Source organism: Ranitomeya variabilis, chromosome 1, assembly GCF_051348905.1.
Source record: "Ranitomeya variabilis isolate aRanVar5 chromosome 1, aRanVar5.hap1, whole genome shotgun sequence".
Lineage (NCBI taxonomy): Eukaryota > Metazoa > Chordata > Amphibia > Anura > Dendrobatidae > Ranitomeya > Ranitomeya variabilis.
The window spans coordinates 226205953-226223854 of record NC_135232.1 but is presented as its reverse complement, the minus strand read 5'-3'; the positions used below and the strand labels follow the sequence as shown (position 1 = coordinate 226223854).

General features: G+C 43.1%; 1 protein-coding gene and 1 long non-coding RNA gene across 5 annotated transcripts in view; one reads left to right on the top strand and one right to left on the bottom strand.

The window, feature by feature from the left end:
• LOC143810886 (uncharacterized) overlaps window positions 1-9645 on the bottom strand; it is a 29510-nt gene extending 19865 nt beyond the window's left edge. The window contains exons 1-2 of the long non-coding RNA XR_013223257.1: window positions 9512-9645; window positions 1524-1650 (exon numbers count right to left, since the gene is read on the bottom strand). This is a non-coding gene — a long non-coding RNA (uncharacterized LOC143810886). The remainder of the gene's footprint in view (window positions 1-1523; window positions 1651-9511) is intronic.
• Window positions 1-17487, top strand: part of ABCB9 (ATP binding cassette subfamily B member 9) — a 159039-nt gene extending 141552 nt beyond the window's left edge. For all 4 annotated transcript variants that reach the window (XM_077293173.1, XM_077293175.1, XM_077293176.1 and 1 more), the window contains exons 9-12: window positions 1551-1724; window positions 4881-5040; window positions 9536-9672; window positions 15887-17487. In XM_077293173.1, the coding sequence (XP_077149288.1) occupies window positions 1551-1724; window positions 4881-5040; window positions 9536-9672; window positions 15887-16165 (750 nt within the window). In that variant the 3' untranslated portion in view covers window positions 16166-17487. The remainder of the gene's footprint in view (window positions 1-1550; window positions 1725-4880; window positions 5041-9535; window positions 9673-15886) is intronic.
• The last annotated feature ends 415 nt before the right edge of the window (window positions 17488-17902 follow it).

Below are 17902 nucleotides of genomic sequence, written 5' to 3'. Positions count from 1 at the left end.
TCATATAGAAATGTTTGCAAACAGTGCAAACATTGCATTAGTACATTTTATTTACTATTTTAAGCTTAATTTCACAAAAAAACAAACTATAAGAAAACTGGTGGCACCTTCCCTTTAAGGGAAAAAGACTAAAATCACTGAACTGCAGTACAATATTACCACCTTCAAAATATATTGTATATGTAGTGTATTATTTGGTAATGTAATATACAGTTTAAAGTAAAGTCTGGCTGCAAAGAAAATCTAAAACCCTGTCCCTGCAAAAATACAGTGAATACAGTCCCAAAATGGTCAAAATTTAAGTTTGAAGGCACCCTGAAAATGCACCTACCCCCAATTGTTTTCTCTTATTTTACTCCTGCTACTCAACTGACTATTCCGGCTCTTGTTTTTTTTAAATCCGCTGCACAGTTTCAATGACATGGGCCTTTTTATTTAGTGCTACTTTTTATGTTCTTTATCATGGGGGTGTTGCTCTCAGAGAAACCTAAAAACACCCCTCCCGAGAATCCTGTGAGTAACGCACCCTTGGTAAAGACCATAAAAAGTAGCACTGAATAAAAGGCCTATATTTCTGGAACTGTATGGTAGATAAAAAACGCGACAAGCAAGTCACAAAAAAACATCAGGTGGCCAGACTGTTTGCGACATGTTTGTAGTGGTCACAGTACCTTAGGTTGGAATTTGACCCCATTCACTTGATGTTTCGGCAGCATATTACATACTTTTGCCATGTGCCAGGTATAGCAGCCAAAGTCACTGTGTAGCCCTAGCCTAACTAAGAAGCAATTAGTTGTAAGTGTAGACTTTTTAATGTTCTCATTATTACTCTTTGGACATATGACAGACCTGCATGATAATGAGCTGCTGAATCTTCTTGCTCATCATCTATGGTAGATTTCCCTGGGAAGCCTAGCGGCCCTCATCCAATTAATTTCCCATAATATGCAGTTGGTGTAAGTCTGCAGCAAGACAGGCATTTCTTTCATTGCAAGAACCATCGAAATATCTGTGACAAAGAGCACAAAGCCGAGGTTCAGTGGTTTTCAGTCACATAAAGAGTGCATTGGTACAACACACAGTACTTGTGTTTCAGTTCTGGCGACAGTTGATAAAAGAAACCTGTTGTTTTTTTGCAGGGCATATAAAACTACTGTATTCAGGAGGATTATGTTTTACAGCCTGCTCTTTTACCACAGCTGACTTTTGTTCTAAGGAACTATTATGCCTGCACAGTGTAATATTATAATCGACCTGCTTAGGAACAACCTGTAAAAATGACTGTATGGAGGTTTAAGCTTTGTTCACTTTTGTGATTTTGTTTAAATTCTGGTTTTACTCTATTGATGAGAGAGCAAAATGGATAAAAATCAACTGCTGTAAAAAAAAACAACAAAAAAAACTGATCATGACTGCTCGTCATATCCATCATTGATCCTGCAAAATGAAATAAAAAAAATAGTGTATAGAGTGTTAGTTATAGAAGGTGGTTCTTTCAGTTGATTGTCTACTCAATACATTACATGTATGTTCATTTTGACTGCATATAGAATCTGTCCTTCACACTGTATCCTGGAAAAGTCACTGCACTGGTGGGTCCATCTGGTAGCGGGAAAAGCTCATGTGTGAACATTCTGGAAAACTTTTACCCTGTGGAGGAAGGAGAAGTCTTTCTTGATGAGCAGGCAATCAAAATGTATGACCACAAATATCTGCATGCAAGGGTACGTAAACATCTATCTCTTGTAGTCTATGTAGTTATTTTACATAGACTCAAAAAACATTAATATACACAGCATACATTACTACTAGGTTGTACCAAGAGTACAAATGATTACTTATTTGGATTGGTGATTCATATAGATGGTATGTGATCACTGGGGGTCTGCATGGTGGGACTTCCATTAATCATGAAAAAGTGGATCTGATTCCCCCATTTGAGTGAAGCGACAGCTGAGCATGCAATCTATTAAGTCTATAAGACTGAAAGAGAGCCAAGTCCATCCCTCTTTGAAGAATATTATGCATTTTTCCTTTTGCAGTTTTATGACCAGTTTTGCACCTTACAATAACACAGTACGTATCACATGAATCACGTGTCCCGCTCCATGATGAGTTTGGTGCGACTTTCCACCTCTCACAATCCTGATAGAAGCTCTAATGATCCAAGGCACAAGCCAGGCAGAGATGATATAAAGTGGAGTGGTTTTGTAACCTCTATATCCAGCACGTTGGTTCATCCTTGCTTTTGTTATTGTCTTTTTATATATTTCTTTGTGCTGCTGTTTGTGCCTTTTTGTTTATTTTAACTGTTGATTTTTAGTAAAAAATTTTAAGATCAAACATAGCAATTATGTATCAATGGCAGTGACAAACAGAAACCGTCCATATGAAGAAAAACATGGGGCTTTTTTGTCAGCCAAAGTGTAGCTTAACAATAAAGCAATTGAAAAAAAACAAACAAAGACTTGCTCGGGTAGGTGCTGACTATACGTCATAAGGCCAGTCTCACACGTCCAGATAATTCCGTGTGCTCACGTAGGCCATCCGTGTGGGATCCGTGTGATGTCCGCGAGTACGTTTTTAGGGTCCGTGTGCTGTACGTGTGTCCGTGTATTGCAACAATTTTTACAATTTTAACCCTATGACAGGAAAAATGTACACGGACAGCACATGGATGGCACACGGACAGCATCCGTGTGCGGTATGTGTTTACATGGATCCATTGACTTTAATGGGTCCATGTGATCTGTGCGCTCCCACGAACACTGACATGTCTCCGTGTTTTGCAAACGGACACACGGTACGTGAAAACACTCGTGCAGAGACGCATTTATTTTAATGTGTCTACATGAGTCAGTGTCTCCTGTACGTGAGGAAACTGTCACCACATGTACCGGAGGCACTGACTTGTGAAACCGGCCTAACTCTGACTCACACTCCCAGGGATGTATGCACACTTGGCTTTCCAGAAGCTCAGCATTTAGTCCATTTAATCGCCGTGTATATGCTTCTCAGTCTCCTCTGTGTCTGTAAGGCCTCTTTCACACTTCAGTCTTTTGGCGTCAGTTTGAATCCGCCGTTTTCATCAAATAGCGGATCCGCCATTTTTTTCTACGGATCCGCTATTTTCCCATAGACTTGCATTAGCAACGGATTGTGACGGATGGTCGTCCGTTCCATCCGCCATGTGACGGATCCGTCGAGATTTGGCGGACGTCATCTAGACATAGACGGACATTATAACGTTTTTTGTCTGCGCCGAAATGGTGGTTCGTGACGGTTCCATAGAATGGCCACCTATGGGCGACGGATCCGTCGCGACCGTCATTTCGGCGGATCCGTCGCCCCAATCCGCTTTTTCAATTGCGCATGCTCCAAAAAGTAGATACTTGATACTTTTCCCAGACAACCCCCAAGTAACGGATCCGTCAAAAAAACGGATCCGTTAGAACCGTTTTCTCAACAATTGTGATGGATCCGTCACTATCTCGGAGCAGACTGACGCCAAACAACTGAAGTGTGAAAGAAGCCTAATGAGACGACTTCTCTCAGCTGAGCTGGCTAAGGGTATGTCTCCACGTTCAGGATTGCATCAGGATTTGGTCAGGATTTTCCATCAGTATTTGTAAGCCAAAACCAGGAGTGGAACAATCAGAGGAAAAGTATAATAGAAGCATATGCACCACTTCTGCATTTATCACCCACTCCTGGTTTTGGCTTACAAATACTGATGGAAAATCCTGACCAAATCCTGATGCAATCCTGAACGTGGAGACATACCCTTAGCCTCCAGCACCATCCATACTAGAGTGGGAGTGATGAGTCCCACCACTAAATCCGCCTACATAAGACAACATAGTACAGGCTTTTGAATAAAAATATGGAAAGAAGAACAATAAGGGCTAATGCTGGAAGTGAGGAAATATGGTGGGATAGGATTGGGGGTAGGGAAGCCCAAAGGGGAGTCAAGTTCTGTTTGTTGGATGAATTGTATTAGGGAATCAGGGTTAGTAAACGCCTGCAGGCTCTTTTTTTTTGTTTATTTTATACATGACAAATAAAAATCTTTCCATTGGAAAATTAAATTCCTGTGACTGGGTTGATGCAGTATTATGTTACCACACTTCACTAAGCAGAAATTAATGATAAATATGGTCGCATCCCCAGTGATCAGCAAGCTATCCCCTAGCAAATATATAAGGTATAACCTGATTTTTAGGGGGAATAACCCTAATGTGTATGGCCAGTAGAGATGGGCGGACCGGTGGCAGTTCGAGTTCTAGTGCCGTTAATAATGTAAAATTCGTAATTTTTGTGAATAAGGTAAAATATATAATGCCAGCATCCACAATTGAAAAAGTAAAAAAAAAAAATATTTATTTAATCACTCAAAATTTCAAAAACATAAAAAACACTTTTCCTATGCATTTCAAGCCCATACAGTGCCTGTAATCATAGCTATGATTAAGGGCCCTGTGTGGGCATGAAACGTGTAGGCCAAATGTTTCCATTTTTTTTATTTTTAAATTTTAGAGTGATGAAATAAATGTTGGGGTTTTTTTAACCTTTTTCCTTTGCGGATGCTGGCATTATATATTTTACCTTATTCACGTCCTGGGAACTGAGCCACGCTTTGTCTGCGCTCCACACCCAACAAGTTACTATTGTTACCTTGAAGTAGGGAGCTGATGATTTTTTTTTTCTATATTGTAATTTTTTGTGCAATTACAGCTTTTGCTTATATATTGCCCTTCATACATTTACCATGTGTCCTGTGCAGTGGGTAGTTCTTGTTACTTACTGGTATGGAGTTCTTAGTAATATTAATGCGTATATTTCTGCATTTTTTTTGCTAATGTATGTATTTTTTATACTAGGTGTCAATGGTCAGCCAAGAACCTGTGCTCTTTGCCCGTTCCATTAACAGTAACATTTCCTATGGTCTAAGTTCTGTCCCCCTGGAAGTAGTTATAAGTGCTGCCAAAAGAGCCAATGCACATAATTTTATCACGGAGCTTCCAAATGGGTATGACACAGGTATCAACATTATGTGTTTTTATCTCCAAGAATAATTATAATACATGATGTATTAAAGGGAACCTGTCATCATGATTTAGTATGTTAAAATAAGGGTATGATCATAATGGCGCTTTTATACTCATTAGATAACTGTAGGGGAGAAATCTGCATCCTGGTTCTTGTTTAATCCATGTTAGAACTTTTGAACCAATAACAAAGACTCAAACCCAAAATAAGGATGGAGTAAGGCCGGGGACACACACAACGTATAAAAATACGGTCCGTTTTACACGGACGAGAATCGCCCAAATGTTTCCAAAACAATGATCCGTCTGCAGTGCGAGGAAGCGATTTCCTCGCATCAAATTATCCGTGTGACATCTGTATGGCATCCGTACTGCGATATTTTCTCGCAGGCTTGCAAAACCGACATCTTGTGGATTTTTCAGCTCAAATGTTCGTTAAAACATATATACAGTAAATATATATATATATATATATATATATATGTCATTGAGACATATATATATATATATATATATATATATATATATATATATATATATATATATACTGTATTTATATTTAATTCAGCGCTAGATATCCTAAAAGCCGGGAATTCATTTCTCCTTCACAAACCCGACAGGATATGAGACATGGTTTACATACAGTAAACCATCTCATATCCCTTTTTTTTTTTGCATATTCCACACTACTAATGTTAGTAGTGTGTATGTGCAAAATTTGGGCGCTGTAGCTTGTAAAATAAAGGGTTAAATCGCGGTTAAATTGGCGTGGGCTCCCGCGCAATTTTCTCCGCCAGAGTGGTAAAGCCAGTGACTGAGGGCAGATATTAATAGCCTAGAGAAGGTCCATGGTTATTGGCCCCCCTGGCTAAAAACATCTACCCCCAGCCACCCCAGAAAAGGCACATCTGGAAGATGCGCCTATTCTGGCACTTGGCCTCTCTCTTCCCATTCCCGTGTAGCGGTGGGATATGGGGTAATGAAGGGTTAATGTCACCTTGCTTTGTAAGGTGACATTAAGCCAGATTAATAATGGAGAGGCATTAATTATGACACCTATCCATTATTAATCCAATAGTACGAAATGGTTAATAAAACACACACACATTATTACAAAGTACCTTAATGAAATAAAGACACAGGGTGTTTTAATATTTTATTATACTGGTAATCCACCTGAAGACCCTTGTCACCTGAAATAAAGTAAAAAAAACAAACAACAATATTCCATACCTTCCGTCCTTCCGTCAGTCCCACGATGTAAATCCATCTAAAGGGGTTAAATCATTTTACAGCCAGGAGCTGTGCTAATGCACCCGCTCCTGTCTGTAAAATGTTGTGAATGAATGGAGTGCAGGGGAATGTCCTGTAGTTACCTTGAGTCGTGGTGATGCGCCCCCTGCTGGATGTCCTCATATGAACTCGAGCCTGGGAAAAGTTCCCACGCTCGAGTTCATATGAGGACATCCAGCAGAGGGCGCATCACTGTGACTCAAGGTAGCTACAGGACATTCCCCTGCACTCCATTCATTCACAACATTTTACAGACAGGAGCGGGTGCATTAGCACAGCTCCTGGCTGTAAAATGATTTAACCCCTTCAGATGGATTTACATCGTGGGACTGACGGAACGACGGAAGGTATGGAATATTGTTGTTTGTTTTTTTTACTTTATTTCAGGTGACAAGGGACTTCAGGTGGATTACCAGTATAATAAAATATTAAAACACCCTGTGTCTTTATTTCATTAAAGTACTTTGTAATAATGTGTGTGTGTTTTATTAACCATTTAGTACTATTGGATTAATAATGGATAGGTGTCATAATTGACTCCTCTCCATTATTAATCTGGCTTAATGTCACCTTACAATACTAAGGTGACATTAACCCTTCATTACCCCATATCCCACCGCTACACGGGAATGGGAAGAGAGGCCAAGTGCCAGAATAGGCGCATCTTCCAGATGTGCCTTTTCTGGGGTGGCTGGGGGCAGATGTTTTTAGCCAGGGGAGGGGCCAATAACTATGGACCCTCTCTAGGCTATTAATATCTGCCCTCAGTCACTGGCTTTACCACTCTGGCGGAGAAAATTGCACGGGAGACCACGCCAATTTTTACCGCGATTTAACCCTTTATTTTACAAGCTACAGCGCCCAAATTTTGCACATAGACACTACTAACATTATTAGTGTGGAATATGCAAGAAAAAAAGGGATATGAGATGGTTTACTGTATGTAAACCATGTCTCATATCCTGTCGGGTTTGTGAAGGAGAAATGAAAAGCCGGCAATTGAATTACCGGCTTCTCTATAGAACACCGCTGCGTATTTCTCGCAGGTCACACTGCTGTTCCGTGTGTAATCCGTTTTTTTCTCGCACCCATAGACTTGCATTGGCGAGTCTCGGCCGAGATACGCTGACAATCGCAGCATGCTGCGATTTTACTCGGATCCTGAATACGGCCGAGAAAATATGGGATGATGGGAGCTGCACCATAGATTAACATTGGGCCGAGCGCTATGTGATTTTTTTATCGCATAGCTCTCGTCCGTATTACGGTCTAGTGTGACTCCGGCCTAAAGATGAGATCCATGATAAAAGGCTATTTTTATTAAATCACAGAGGATTACAAACCGAAAAATAAAATAAGTAAAAAAAATGTCATATAGGGGACGCTACTGGGTGAGACAGATGAGGTATGGATATAATGGACAAGATGGTATAAATAAAATAATTCAGCAGTCCTTGTGACTAAAAATGATCCAAAATATCCTTATAATAAACCTGCCATTTTCAATAGTTGAAAGTTAGGAATTCACAAGGAATAGGCACAAAGAGGATATATGTAGTTTTATGACTCGTCTAGAAAAAGGCCTGTTAAAGGGAATCTGTCACCTCATTTTTCGCATATAAGCTGCGGCCACCGCCATGATGTACCCTGAAAGATAAGAAAAACAAGTTAGATTATACTCACCCAGGGGCGGTCCGTGTCCGACACCTCCCATCTTCATGCAATGACGTCCTCTTCCTGTCGCGACTCCTGCGCAGGTGTTATTCTCTGCACTGTTGAGGGCAAATCGAAGTACTGCAGTGCGCAGGCGCCTGCGCACTGCAGTACTTTACTCCACCCTCAAAAGGGCAAATCAGTACGCCTGCGCAGGAGCCGCGACGCGAAGCAAGGAGGATGACGACATCGTATGAATATGGGAGGTGCCGGACCTGTGACGCCCATCGGACCCGGACTGCCCCTGGGTAATCTAACTTGTTTTTCTTATCTTTCAGGTTACATCGGGGGCTAATCTGCAGCATTACAGAATGCTGTAGATAAGCCCCTAATGGCGGTGGCCGAAGCTTATATGCGAAAAATGAGGTGACAGATTCCCTTTAATAAGAAAGGAAGTCCTCAAAGTACATTTTCAGTCACAGGACTGCTGAATTATTTTATTTATACCGTCTTGTCTATTATATCCATACCTTACCTGTCTCACCCAGTAGCGTCCCCTATATGACATGTTTTGCTTATTTTATTTTTTGGATTTTAATCCTTTGTGAAATAACCTTTTATCATGGATCTCTTTTTTACTGAATCCTTATTTTGGATTTGCGTCTTTGTTACTGGTTCAAGAATTTGGAAGTGCCATTTAAAATATTAACGGATATTCATATTTATGTTAGAAGTTTTGGTGCAATATCCTCTCGTGCATCGAGGGGACTGTGGGTTGGGTTTTCGACTGCCGCGGCCCCTTTGCATTTGTACAAGCTTCCTTTTTTAAAGTGCACGCTAATGCTGCCCATTTCATTGGCGGTTCTTGTGCACATTCATATTCCTGTGGTCTTCAGCAAAATTGCGATGCATGCACAGATTGAGATCTCGACTCGTCATTGAGCCGAGGAATGAATCAATGTGCGCAAGCACCGCCAGCGGCAAGGCCATCACTAGTGCAAACTTTAAAAGAGGAGGCTTGTACAAACGCAGTGGGGCCGCAGCTGAGCCGAAAACCCTACCCACAGTCCTGCCCCGATGCAAGAAGAGGATATTACACCAAAGCTTCCAACGTGAATTAAAGAAGAACCAGCATGCAGATTTCTTCTCTACAGGCATCTAATAGCTGCTCTTTAAAGGTGGTACATTAGGTTATTCATCCACAGCTACTTGGTGCTGCACTTTATAAAGGGAGTTTTACTGAGATATGCCATCTTTTCCTGATCAATGGGTGTGAAAGCGAAAAATGTTGCCTGCGCAGCTTCTCCTTCCTTGGTAATTGGAGCTGTGTTGCAAGTCCTTGCACAGTAGGTAGACTGGAGCATCACTGTGCAAAGACAAAGTTGAAGGAACCTACCTCATTCCTCACATTCTTAGGATTGCCAGGGGTCTTATTAGTTTTAATATCATGTAGAATACCATATATAATGGATACGTAAATATCTATTTCAGAAATGTATAATTAAAGTAAATCATACCATTCTTGCTTTTATGTGTATCAGAAACGGGAGAAAAGGGAGCACAGCTCTCAGGGGGTCAGAAGCAGAGAGTTGCTATTGCTAGGTCCCTAATCCGAAACCCTAGAGTTCTCATTTTGGATGAAGCTACCAGTGCATTAGATGCAGAGAGCGAACATGCGGTAAGTCCATTGCATTTCCCTGCCGCTTTGAAGAGTATTACTAGATCAGTACTCTTTTTACCTGCAAAATATAATAAATACATTAATGATACCAGAAGTTTCAATTCCACAAAATGTAATACTTTGTACTTTTTTCTTATACTTTTTTTTATCAGGAGTACAAAAATTTACATTATAAATATACAAGAAAAAATACAATATTCTAAGGTGTGGATAAGGTCCTTTTTAAAGGGAATCTGTCACCAGTTTTTTGCTATGTAATCTAAAAGCAGCATAACGTAAGGGTAGAGACCCTGTTTCCATTGATGTATTACTTACTGGTCTACTTTATGCAGGTTTTATAAAATCTCTGTTTTCTCTGCTGCAAATCTAGCAATTGTATGTCTGTGATCCCTGTATAACCACCTACACCACTGATGGGCAGTTTTCTGCCAATGTACATGCAGCGCCCCAGAGTCCTGGTCGTTGCAGTACTGTGGCTCCGCCGCTAAGGGGGGCTATGGTACGTCTGATGGCACTGAAGGAGTTCATCTGACCAGGTATCACATCCACCAATACATTTCACAGTCGGGCCTCCAGGGGGAGCTAAGGGTACTATTCATTAGGCCACTCCTCACATACTGGTAAAACTGGGGGTCAGGCAGGAAGTTAGAGGAGAACGCTGACTGGGTTGAAACCAGGCAACACCTTGTGGCAGAGGGTGTTGCAGGGGAAGATTCGGTAGGGTCCCTGTCAGGGGTGGGATCCTGACAGAGGCCTGGCAAACAGAGAGAAAGCTACGGGACCGCGCCTGCACTTCATAGCGGCGGTGCCCTAAGAAAGGACAAGAAGCGAGATTTATTGTGCTGAGTGAGAAACGAGATCAAAGCAAGAAGGAAAATACCAGTAGGAGTCGTGCTGTAAGATCGAGGCAACATCCTACTGAGGCGTAAACAACCGGCGGCCGGAACGCCGAGGAGGTACAGAGCTCTAAGCCATACTTCAAACCAACGGCAGGACAGTCAGTCACAGGCGGGCTGTCTCACCTAAATCACCTACGCAGACATAGGGGGCAACCTGTGGAGAGGGGCGACTCTAGGGTCCCGGAAGAGCTCCGAGCCTACCCGTCATACGGGTGCCTCCCAACCATAACACCTGGGAGGGACGGAAGATTAGCAGAAGATCATCTAATCGAGTTGTGAGGGAACACGAGAAACAGACACAACAGTTGTGGGGACTATCCCGTAAGCACAGCAGGGGAGGACCACAACACATAGCGCTAGCAGGAAGGCACAGATTTCCACCTGCAAGGAGAACTCTGGAGGTGCCATTGGACCGGCCGGACTTGCGCAGCCTGGTTAACCGTATTCCGGACTGAGGACCCAGAGACCTTCAGTAAAGCGGTAAAGAGACTGCAACCTGGTGTCCTCGTTATTTACTGCACCGCACCACCACCACTATCCACATCTATTACTGTACGCCCCTCAGCAGGGTCACGGACCGGGTCTAGCCACCGTGACAACCCCAGAGCAGAGACTCAGAGGCCCGGTACCGGGTACCCCTCGGCCCTGCGGCAGTGGGGGCGCTACAACTTGGCGTCACGAACAGGATCTACTTAAGCCTGAAGAATCAGGTCATGTGTGCCTTGGAACTGTGATTTACTGTACTTGGACTGTACTTTATTGCAAAGACTGCGTGCTGCCATTTACCGCCAAAAGTTCCCGCCAAAAGCCGCCGCCATTGCAGCGCCACAGGGAGCGCAGAGGAAGAAGGGCGTGCCATGGGAGGAGACTACCAAAGCGGCGCCAGAAGTAGCGACCGCCCCCTCCAACTCCTGCTGCGAGAGGACAACCTACCCAGCAGCAGAGGAGAACCGCCCCCTGATTTGCAACGGCGGGAACGAGGTGAAGAAGGAGCTCAACCTCGGAGAAATGGCGGAGCCAGGTGCATGCGTTGCCGCCGAATGCCAGACAGCGACGATGAGCAGCAAGTGCCCGAGCAACGGTGAGGTGATCCCGGCTTGCCCTCATCCATCAGAGACGGACTCGCGTCCACCGCCAGTGGAGGAGCCGAGTCTACCTATCCCAGCCATGGAGCCATTTAGTGGCGGAGCCACGTCAAGAGGCCGCTTCGGAAGAGCCGCGGTCCGGGCTGCAGCTGATTCCAGTGTCCTCGTCAACGGAACAGATCGACATCGGTGGAATCACATCAGGCGCAGGTATGGACGGCACCCCTACTCCCCCGGCCGATTCTGCTCTCCCGACCGATCCGGCTCCCCTGACCGATCCCGCTCCTGTGACCGTTCCGCACTCCAGCAACAATAACCGCGCCTTTACGGTGGAACGGGTGGTCCTCACCCCCGACGTGATGGGGAAGCTGGTACCTCCCTTACCGACCAAGATGGGGGAACCCATAGACGTGGGCCCAGATGGGGTGATCCTCCGGTGGGACACCCCCTGGAACGAGCCTTATGGAGCTCCGGGGGAGAGCCTCACCCTTGCTGTGCTCACTTGGGAACAGTATAAACAATGTCTGATCCAACACTGGAAAAACCGAGACGAAACAGAACCGAAAACGCAACGCAGGAAGCCTGCGCACAACAGGAAAGACGTGGTAAAACGGGGGACTGTGCTAGCCTTCCACCCGAAGAGGGGTTGGGGCTCCATACAGGAACCGGGACTACCAGCTGACGTCTTCGTTACTAGTTACAACGTAAAAACTCCCTGCTGCAGTCGAGATGGCGACCCATTGCAAAGGGGGGATCAGGTGACTTACACTCGCCACCGGAATGCACAAGGATGGTGCGCTCGGAACGTCCACCGGTGTGAGCCTGAGGGAGCGTCACCTGTTGCCGTGACCCCGATTGATCCGGATCTGACAGATCGCGTTACTATCACCACCGTCCGCCTTGTAGCAGCCGCCGAGCTTGCAAGCAGGGTTAGCCTTCAAATCCAGACACCGGCTGATCTGATGGCACCTGAGAGACCAACTACCAGCACAGGTGCTGCATCGGCCGGGGATCGAAAACCACCTTCTGCACCACAAGAGTAAGATCTTAAAACTCTGAATATGTAAATAGTTCTTCAAACTGTTTGTTTTCTGCTACGTTGCTGCTAAAACCCGTCTAGGGTTACTCTTAAAGGGATCCCTTTGTTGACCCGGGATCCCTATTGTTTCTTATTTTTGTTTGTTTTCTACGTTTGCACAAGTTATCCAGAACTGCTGAATCATGAACAATGCATGATACAAACTTCTTGTATATAGTTTGCACCTTCTTAAAGGTGCTTTCTACTGGTTTTATATAAAAGACGGACTCTTTGTGAAGATACAGTTCTAGGAACTTGCACTGGAGTCCTTGCTGCATACGGACTTGCGGCTTGAGAAGTTGCACTACCTCGTAGAGACTTGGTCCCCTCTTAAAGGGGATGTTCACATCTTGCACTTATGTACAGTGTTGCCTTAAGATGGTTAGATGGCAATAATGTCTTGAAAGAAAAAGTAATGATGTTGATATGTGAAAGTTAAATGTAACCAACTAGTTGATTGTAAGAAATGTTTAATAATGTGTTAGAGAACGAGGACAGGAAGTGAACCCGTAGGGGTTAGTGGTGAGTCCTCCTAGGAGCCATACAGAGATGGCTCAGTGACCTCAAACTGAAAGAAAAACATGTTCTATACTGTGTATAGTAGTGGAAGGACAGTAGGCTCGGGCAGAATGGGGCGGTCCTGTAAATGAGAGGCAGTAGGTCTGGAGCAGTTAGGACAGGCGGTCCTGCAGACGTAAAGTAGGAGAATGTAGCACAGTTGCTTAAGCCTTATAATGTGTTATAAGAAGGTCTTTAGTGGATTCAGAGTGTACATCCTTAAAGGCAATGTTAAATTAATGTTTAAAAATTTTGCACTTAGTAGAATACCCGGTTGGGTAAGAAAAGTTATTTATAGTAAGATATTTAAAAGTATTTTACCATGTTTGTAACGTTCAAGTGTCCTCACCTCCCATAAAGGGAAGCTCTGTTCAAATATGCTTATTGTTATTGCACTCACAAAAGTTGTATGTCTTCTTGCTGACATGTATTGTTGTTTTCTTCCCAGTCCAGGAGTACTGGATTTAACCGGGGGGGAGTGCAGCACCCCAGAGTCCTGGTCGTTGCAGTACTGTGGCTCCGCCGCTAAGGGGGGCTATGGTACGTCTGATGGCACTAAAAGAGTTCATCTGACCATGTATCACATCCACCAATACATTTTACAGTCGGGCCTCCAGGGGGAGCTAAGGGTACTATTCATTAGGCCACTCCTCACATACTGGTAAAACTGGGGGTCAGGCAGGAAGTTAGAGGAGAACGCTGACTGGGTTGGAACCAGGCAACACCTTGTGGCAGAGGGTGTTGCAGGGGAAGATTCGGTAGGGTCCCTGTCAGGGGTGGGATCCTGACAGAGGCCTGGCAAACAGAGAGAAAACTACGGGACCGCGCCTGCACTTCATAGCGGCGGTGCCCTAAGAAAGGACAAGAAGCGAGATTTATTGTACTGAGTGAGAAATGAGATCAAAGCAAGAAGGAGAATACCAGTAGGAGTCGTGCTGTAAGATCGAGGCAACATCCTACTGAGGCGTAAACAACCGGCGGCCGGAACGCCGAGGAGGTACAGAGCTCTAAGCCATACTTCAAACCAACGGCAGGACAGTCAGTCACAGGCGGGATGTCTCACCTAAATCACCTACGCAGACATAGGGGGCAACCTGTGGAGAGGGGCGACTCTAGGGTCCCGGAAGAGCTCCGAGCCTACCCGTCATACGGGTGCCTCCCAACCGTAACACCTGGGAGGGACGGAAGATTAGCAGAAGATCATCTAATCGAGTTGTGAGGGAACACGAGAAACAGACACAACAGTTGTGGGGACTATCCCGTAAGCACAGCAGGGGAGGACCACAACACATAGCGCTAGCAGGAAGGCACAGATTTCCACCTGCAAGGAGAACTCTGGAGGTGCCATTGGACCGGCCGGACTTGCGCAGCCTGGTTAACCGTATTCCGGACTGAGGACCCAGAGACCTTCAGTAAAGAGGTAAAGAGACTGCAACCTGGTGTCCTCGTTATTTACTGCACCGCACCACCACCACTATCCACATCTATTACTGTACGCCCCTCAGCAGGGTCACGGACCGGGTCTAGCCACCGTGACAACCCAGAGCAGAGACTCAGAGGCCCGGTACCGGGTACCCCTCGGCCCTGCGGCAGTGGGGGCGCTACATACAGTGCACATAAAAAGCTGCCCATCAGTGGTGAGGGCTGAGTTACACGGAGTAGGAAGACTACCTGGCACGAGACAACTGGTCTTCTGTTTATAATCTCCTGACGATAACTTTGATTTTATAGAAACCGCAGCAAGCATCTCAGTAAGTGACACATCACTGGAATCCGGATCTCCCTCTACATCATGCTGCTCTCAGATTGCATGGCAAAACGTTGCTCACAGATTTTGTTAAAAAGGGACTCTCTGAGAAAAATAACCTCAAGTAGCAAGCATTATAGCAAGGCTCCATGATTGCATTTGTCATGGTTTTCACAGTAGTTTCCTTTTGGCTCTTGATCGACCCCTTCAGATTTAACAGAAGTTCACACCTGCCTTTTGCCATTCTGTTTGTATGCTCTATTATAGGAACAGATGAACAAAATTCATACATTATACATACAAATAGAAGCACAGGGCCCCATTGATATATAATTATGGAGTCTATTTGGGTTCCGTTATCTATCAGTTTTTATAACAGATGGAAAAAGTTCTGTGACAGATCCGTTTTTGCCATCAATTGCATTTCTTTATAAAACTGAACTGGCAAAGGAATGTCAAAATGCACATGTGAACCCAGCCTTACCTGTTTTTTTTTTCTATTTTAACACATGAAGACTTCCCTTTCCCATAATATATTTTTCACATTTATACATATATTCCAGCTTTCAACAGGTCACTGTATGCAAAAAGTATCACTTTCTAGTGTTTGTGTTTTCAGTGTATTAAGCATATTAATAAATTCTTGAAGGATATATTACACCTGCTATACATGTTTTTAAGATGTTACATTACAAATATAATATAAATTGTATTGGGGTGCTTTCTTTCCCATGCGCCTCTCGGCACTGCTAATGATCTACAATAAACACGACAGACTGGTGTTTTAGAAAATTCTCACATATGTGCAACACATAAGTAACTGTTAATGATTCATCCTCCACAGATCCAGCAAGCGATGAATAGCGATCTGCAGGGCCGCACATTGCTCATTATAGCACACAGGCTGAGCACTGTGGAGAAGGCACACAACATCATTGTCTTAGACAGGGGCAGAGTGGTGCAACAAGGAACTCATGAAGAGCTGATGGAAGAAGGCGGACTCTATTCCCAGCTTGTTCAGCGGCAAGTTTCTGGCCTTGGGGCAGAAGACAAAGATCAGACCAGGTCACTACAGGTTCCCACAAAGGAGTCAAGACTAAGTGGACCTGCAGATGAATGCTAAAATGTACTGATATCAGAAGAATGTTTGGAAATACCTCTATAAGGAGATTAGATAGATAGATAGATAGATAGATAGATAGATAGATAGATAGATAGATAGATAGATAGATAGATAGATAGATAGATGGAATGAGATAGACAGATAAATAGATGATAGATAATAGATATATATAAATATAGATAGAAAATAGATGGATAGAAGGAATGAGATAGACAAATAGATAGATCTATACATAGATCAATAGATATTATCTATCTATAGATCTATCTGTCATATATCTATCTAGCTCATTCCTTCTATCTATATTTTCTATCTATCTATCTATCTATCTATCTATCTATCTATCTATCTATCTATCTATCTATCTCTCATTCCTTCTATCTATTATATCTATCATCTATCTATCTCATTCCTTCTATAGATAGATAGATAGATTGATACTTGTGCACAAATCTAAGACTTTAACAATTGATTTCAATTTTGAAAAAAAAAAAACATAAAATAGATTATTTATTGCCTAATATTTTATGGCTTTCATCATTCATGGTTTTAAAATTTCCTATTGATTTTATAGTGATGGACTGCTCTTGCATGACTACTTATATTATTATGATAACACTAGTTACTTATATAGAAAGCCACTGTCGAAATGGAATAATACTAAATAATTTAGCTATAAAACCAAATTTTAATTACGAATTCTCCAGCTTGCGAAAATGTAAAATCGTTGTGCTTCTTCTCCAAATATAGATTCTATAGGTTAGTTTAACTACTGTACTTCTATAAGGGCAGTTGTACGCAGGCGGGGAGGGGGCTCCTATTCTTCAAACAATTCTTGCCAGAAAACTAAAAATAGCAGATTTTTGTGCAATGTTTAGTGTTGCAAAAATTGTGTGACTTTTGATGTGTTTACGTCCGCTCCAGTATCTTTTTGTGCAGAGCCTAGTGGGAGGGATGCCACAAAAGTGTCATAAATGACAAGAGTATATATTTGAATCTGGGGAACTTGAAGAAGACACCTATTAATGAATTTGGGAAAAAGGACTTCAGTGGACCCAAGACCAACACTGGCGCTTAAAATGTCAGCGTTGATGAATGCCTCCTACAGTATATTGTTTTGTTTGTTTTTTTACTTTCAATGGCACTACAGTTCTCAATGCTACAGGAAAGTGAAAAATATGTCTTCATGTTTCTCATCTTTATGTTAACGAATCTGCACGGAAGTTGCCTTATGTTGCATTTTTTAAATCCATTTCTGTTCTTAGCATTCATCTCAATAAAGAGACCTTCAATCTGCAGGTTAAACCTCTGACCTGGCATGATGTCATTTGCATTTTTTTTATTGTATTTAAAAAAAAAAAAAAATGAATGAATGCAGAAACGCTGCCGATTTTGCCTTAGAAATCCGCACAAAAATACACAACGTGTGAACTTAGCCTAAAGGAAAACATAATTAGTTGATCCCATGTTCCCTCAACAGGTGATGTTTAGGGACAGCTGCCTTCATACATATGTGTGAATAATGTGGCAAGAATGTGGTAATTTTTACGACCAGCTAAAAGTAAATGTTGGCTAAAGACATGTCAGACAGTGTTATTAATGTGGTTGTCCCATATTACAGGGGTTTTGAATGTCACACGTTCACCAGTCAGTATATACATATTGGTTTGATTTTACAGAGCTGTAACACAGGCACATTTTAGCGTCTGCAGCACCAATTCTTCAGCTCCAGTATAC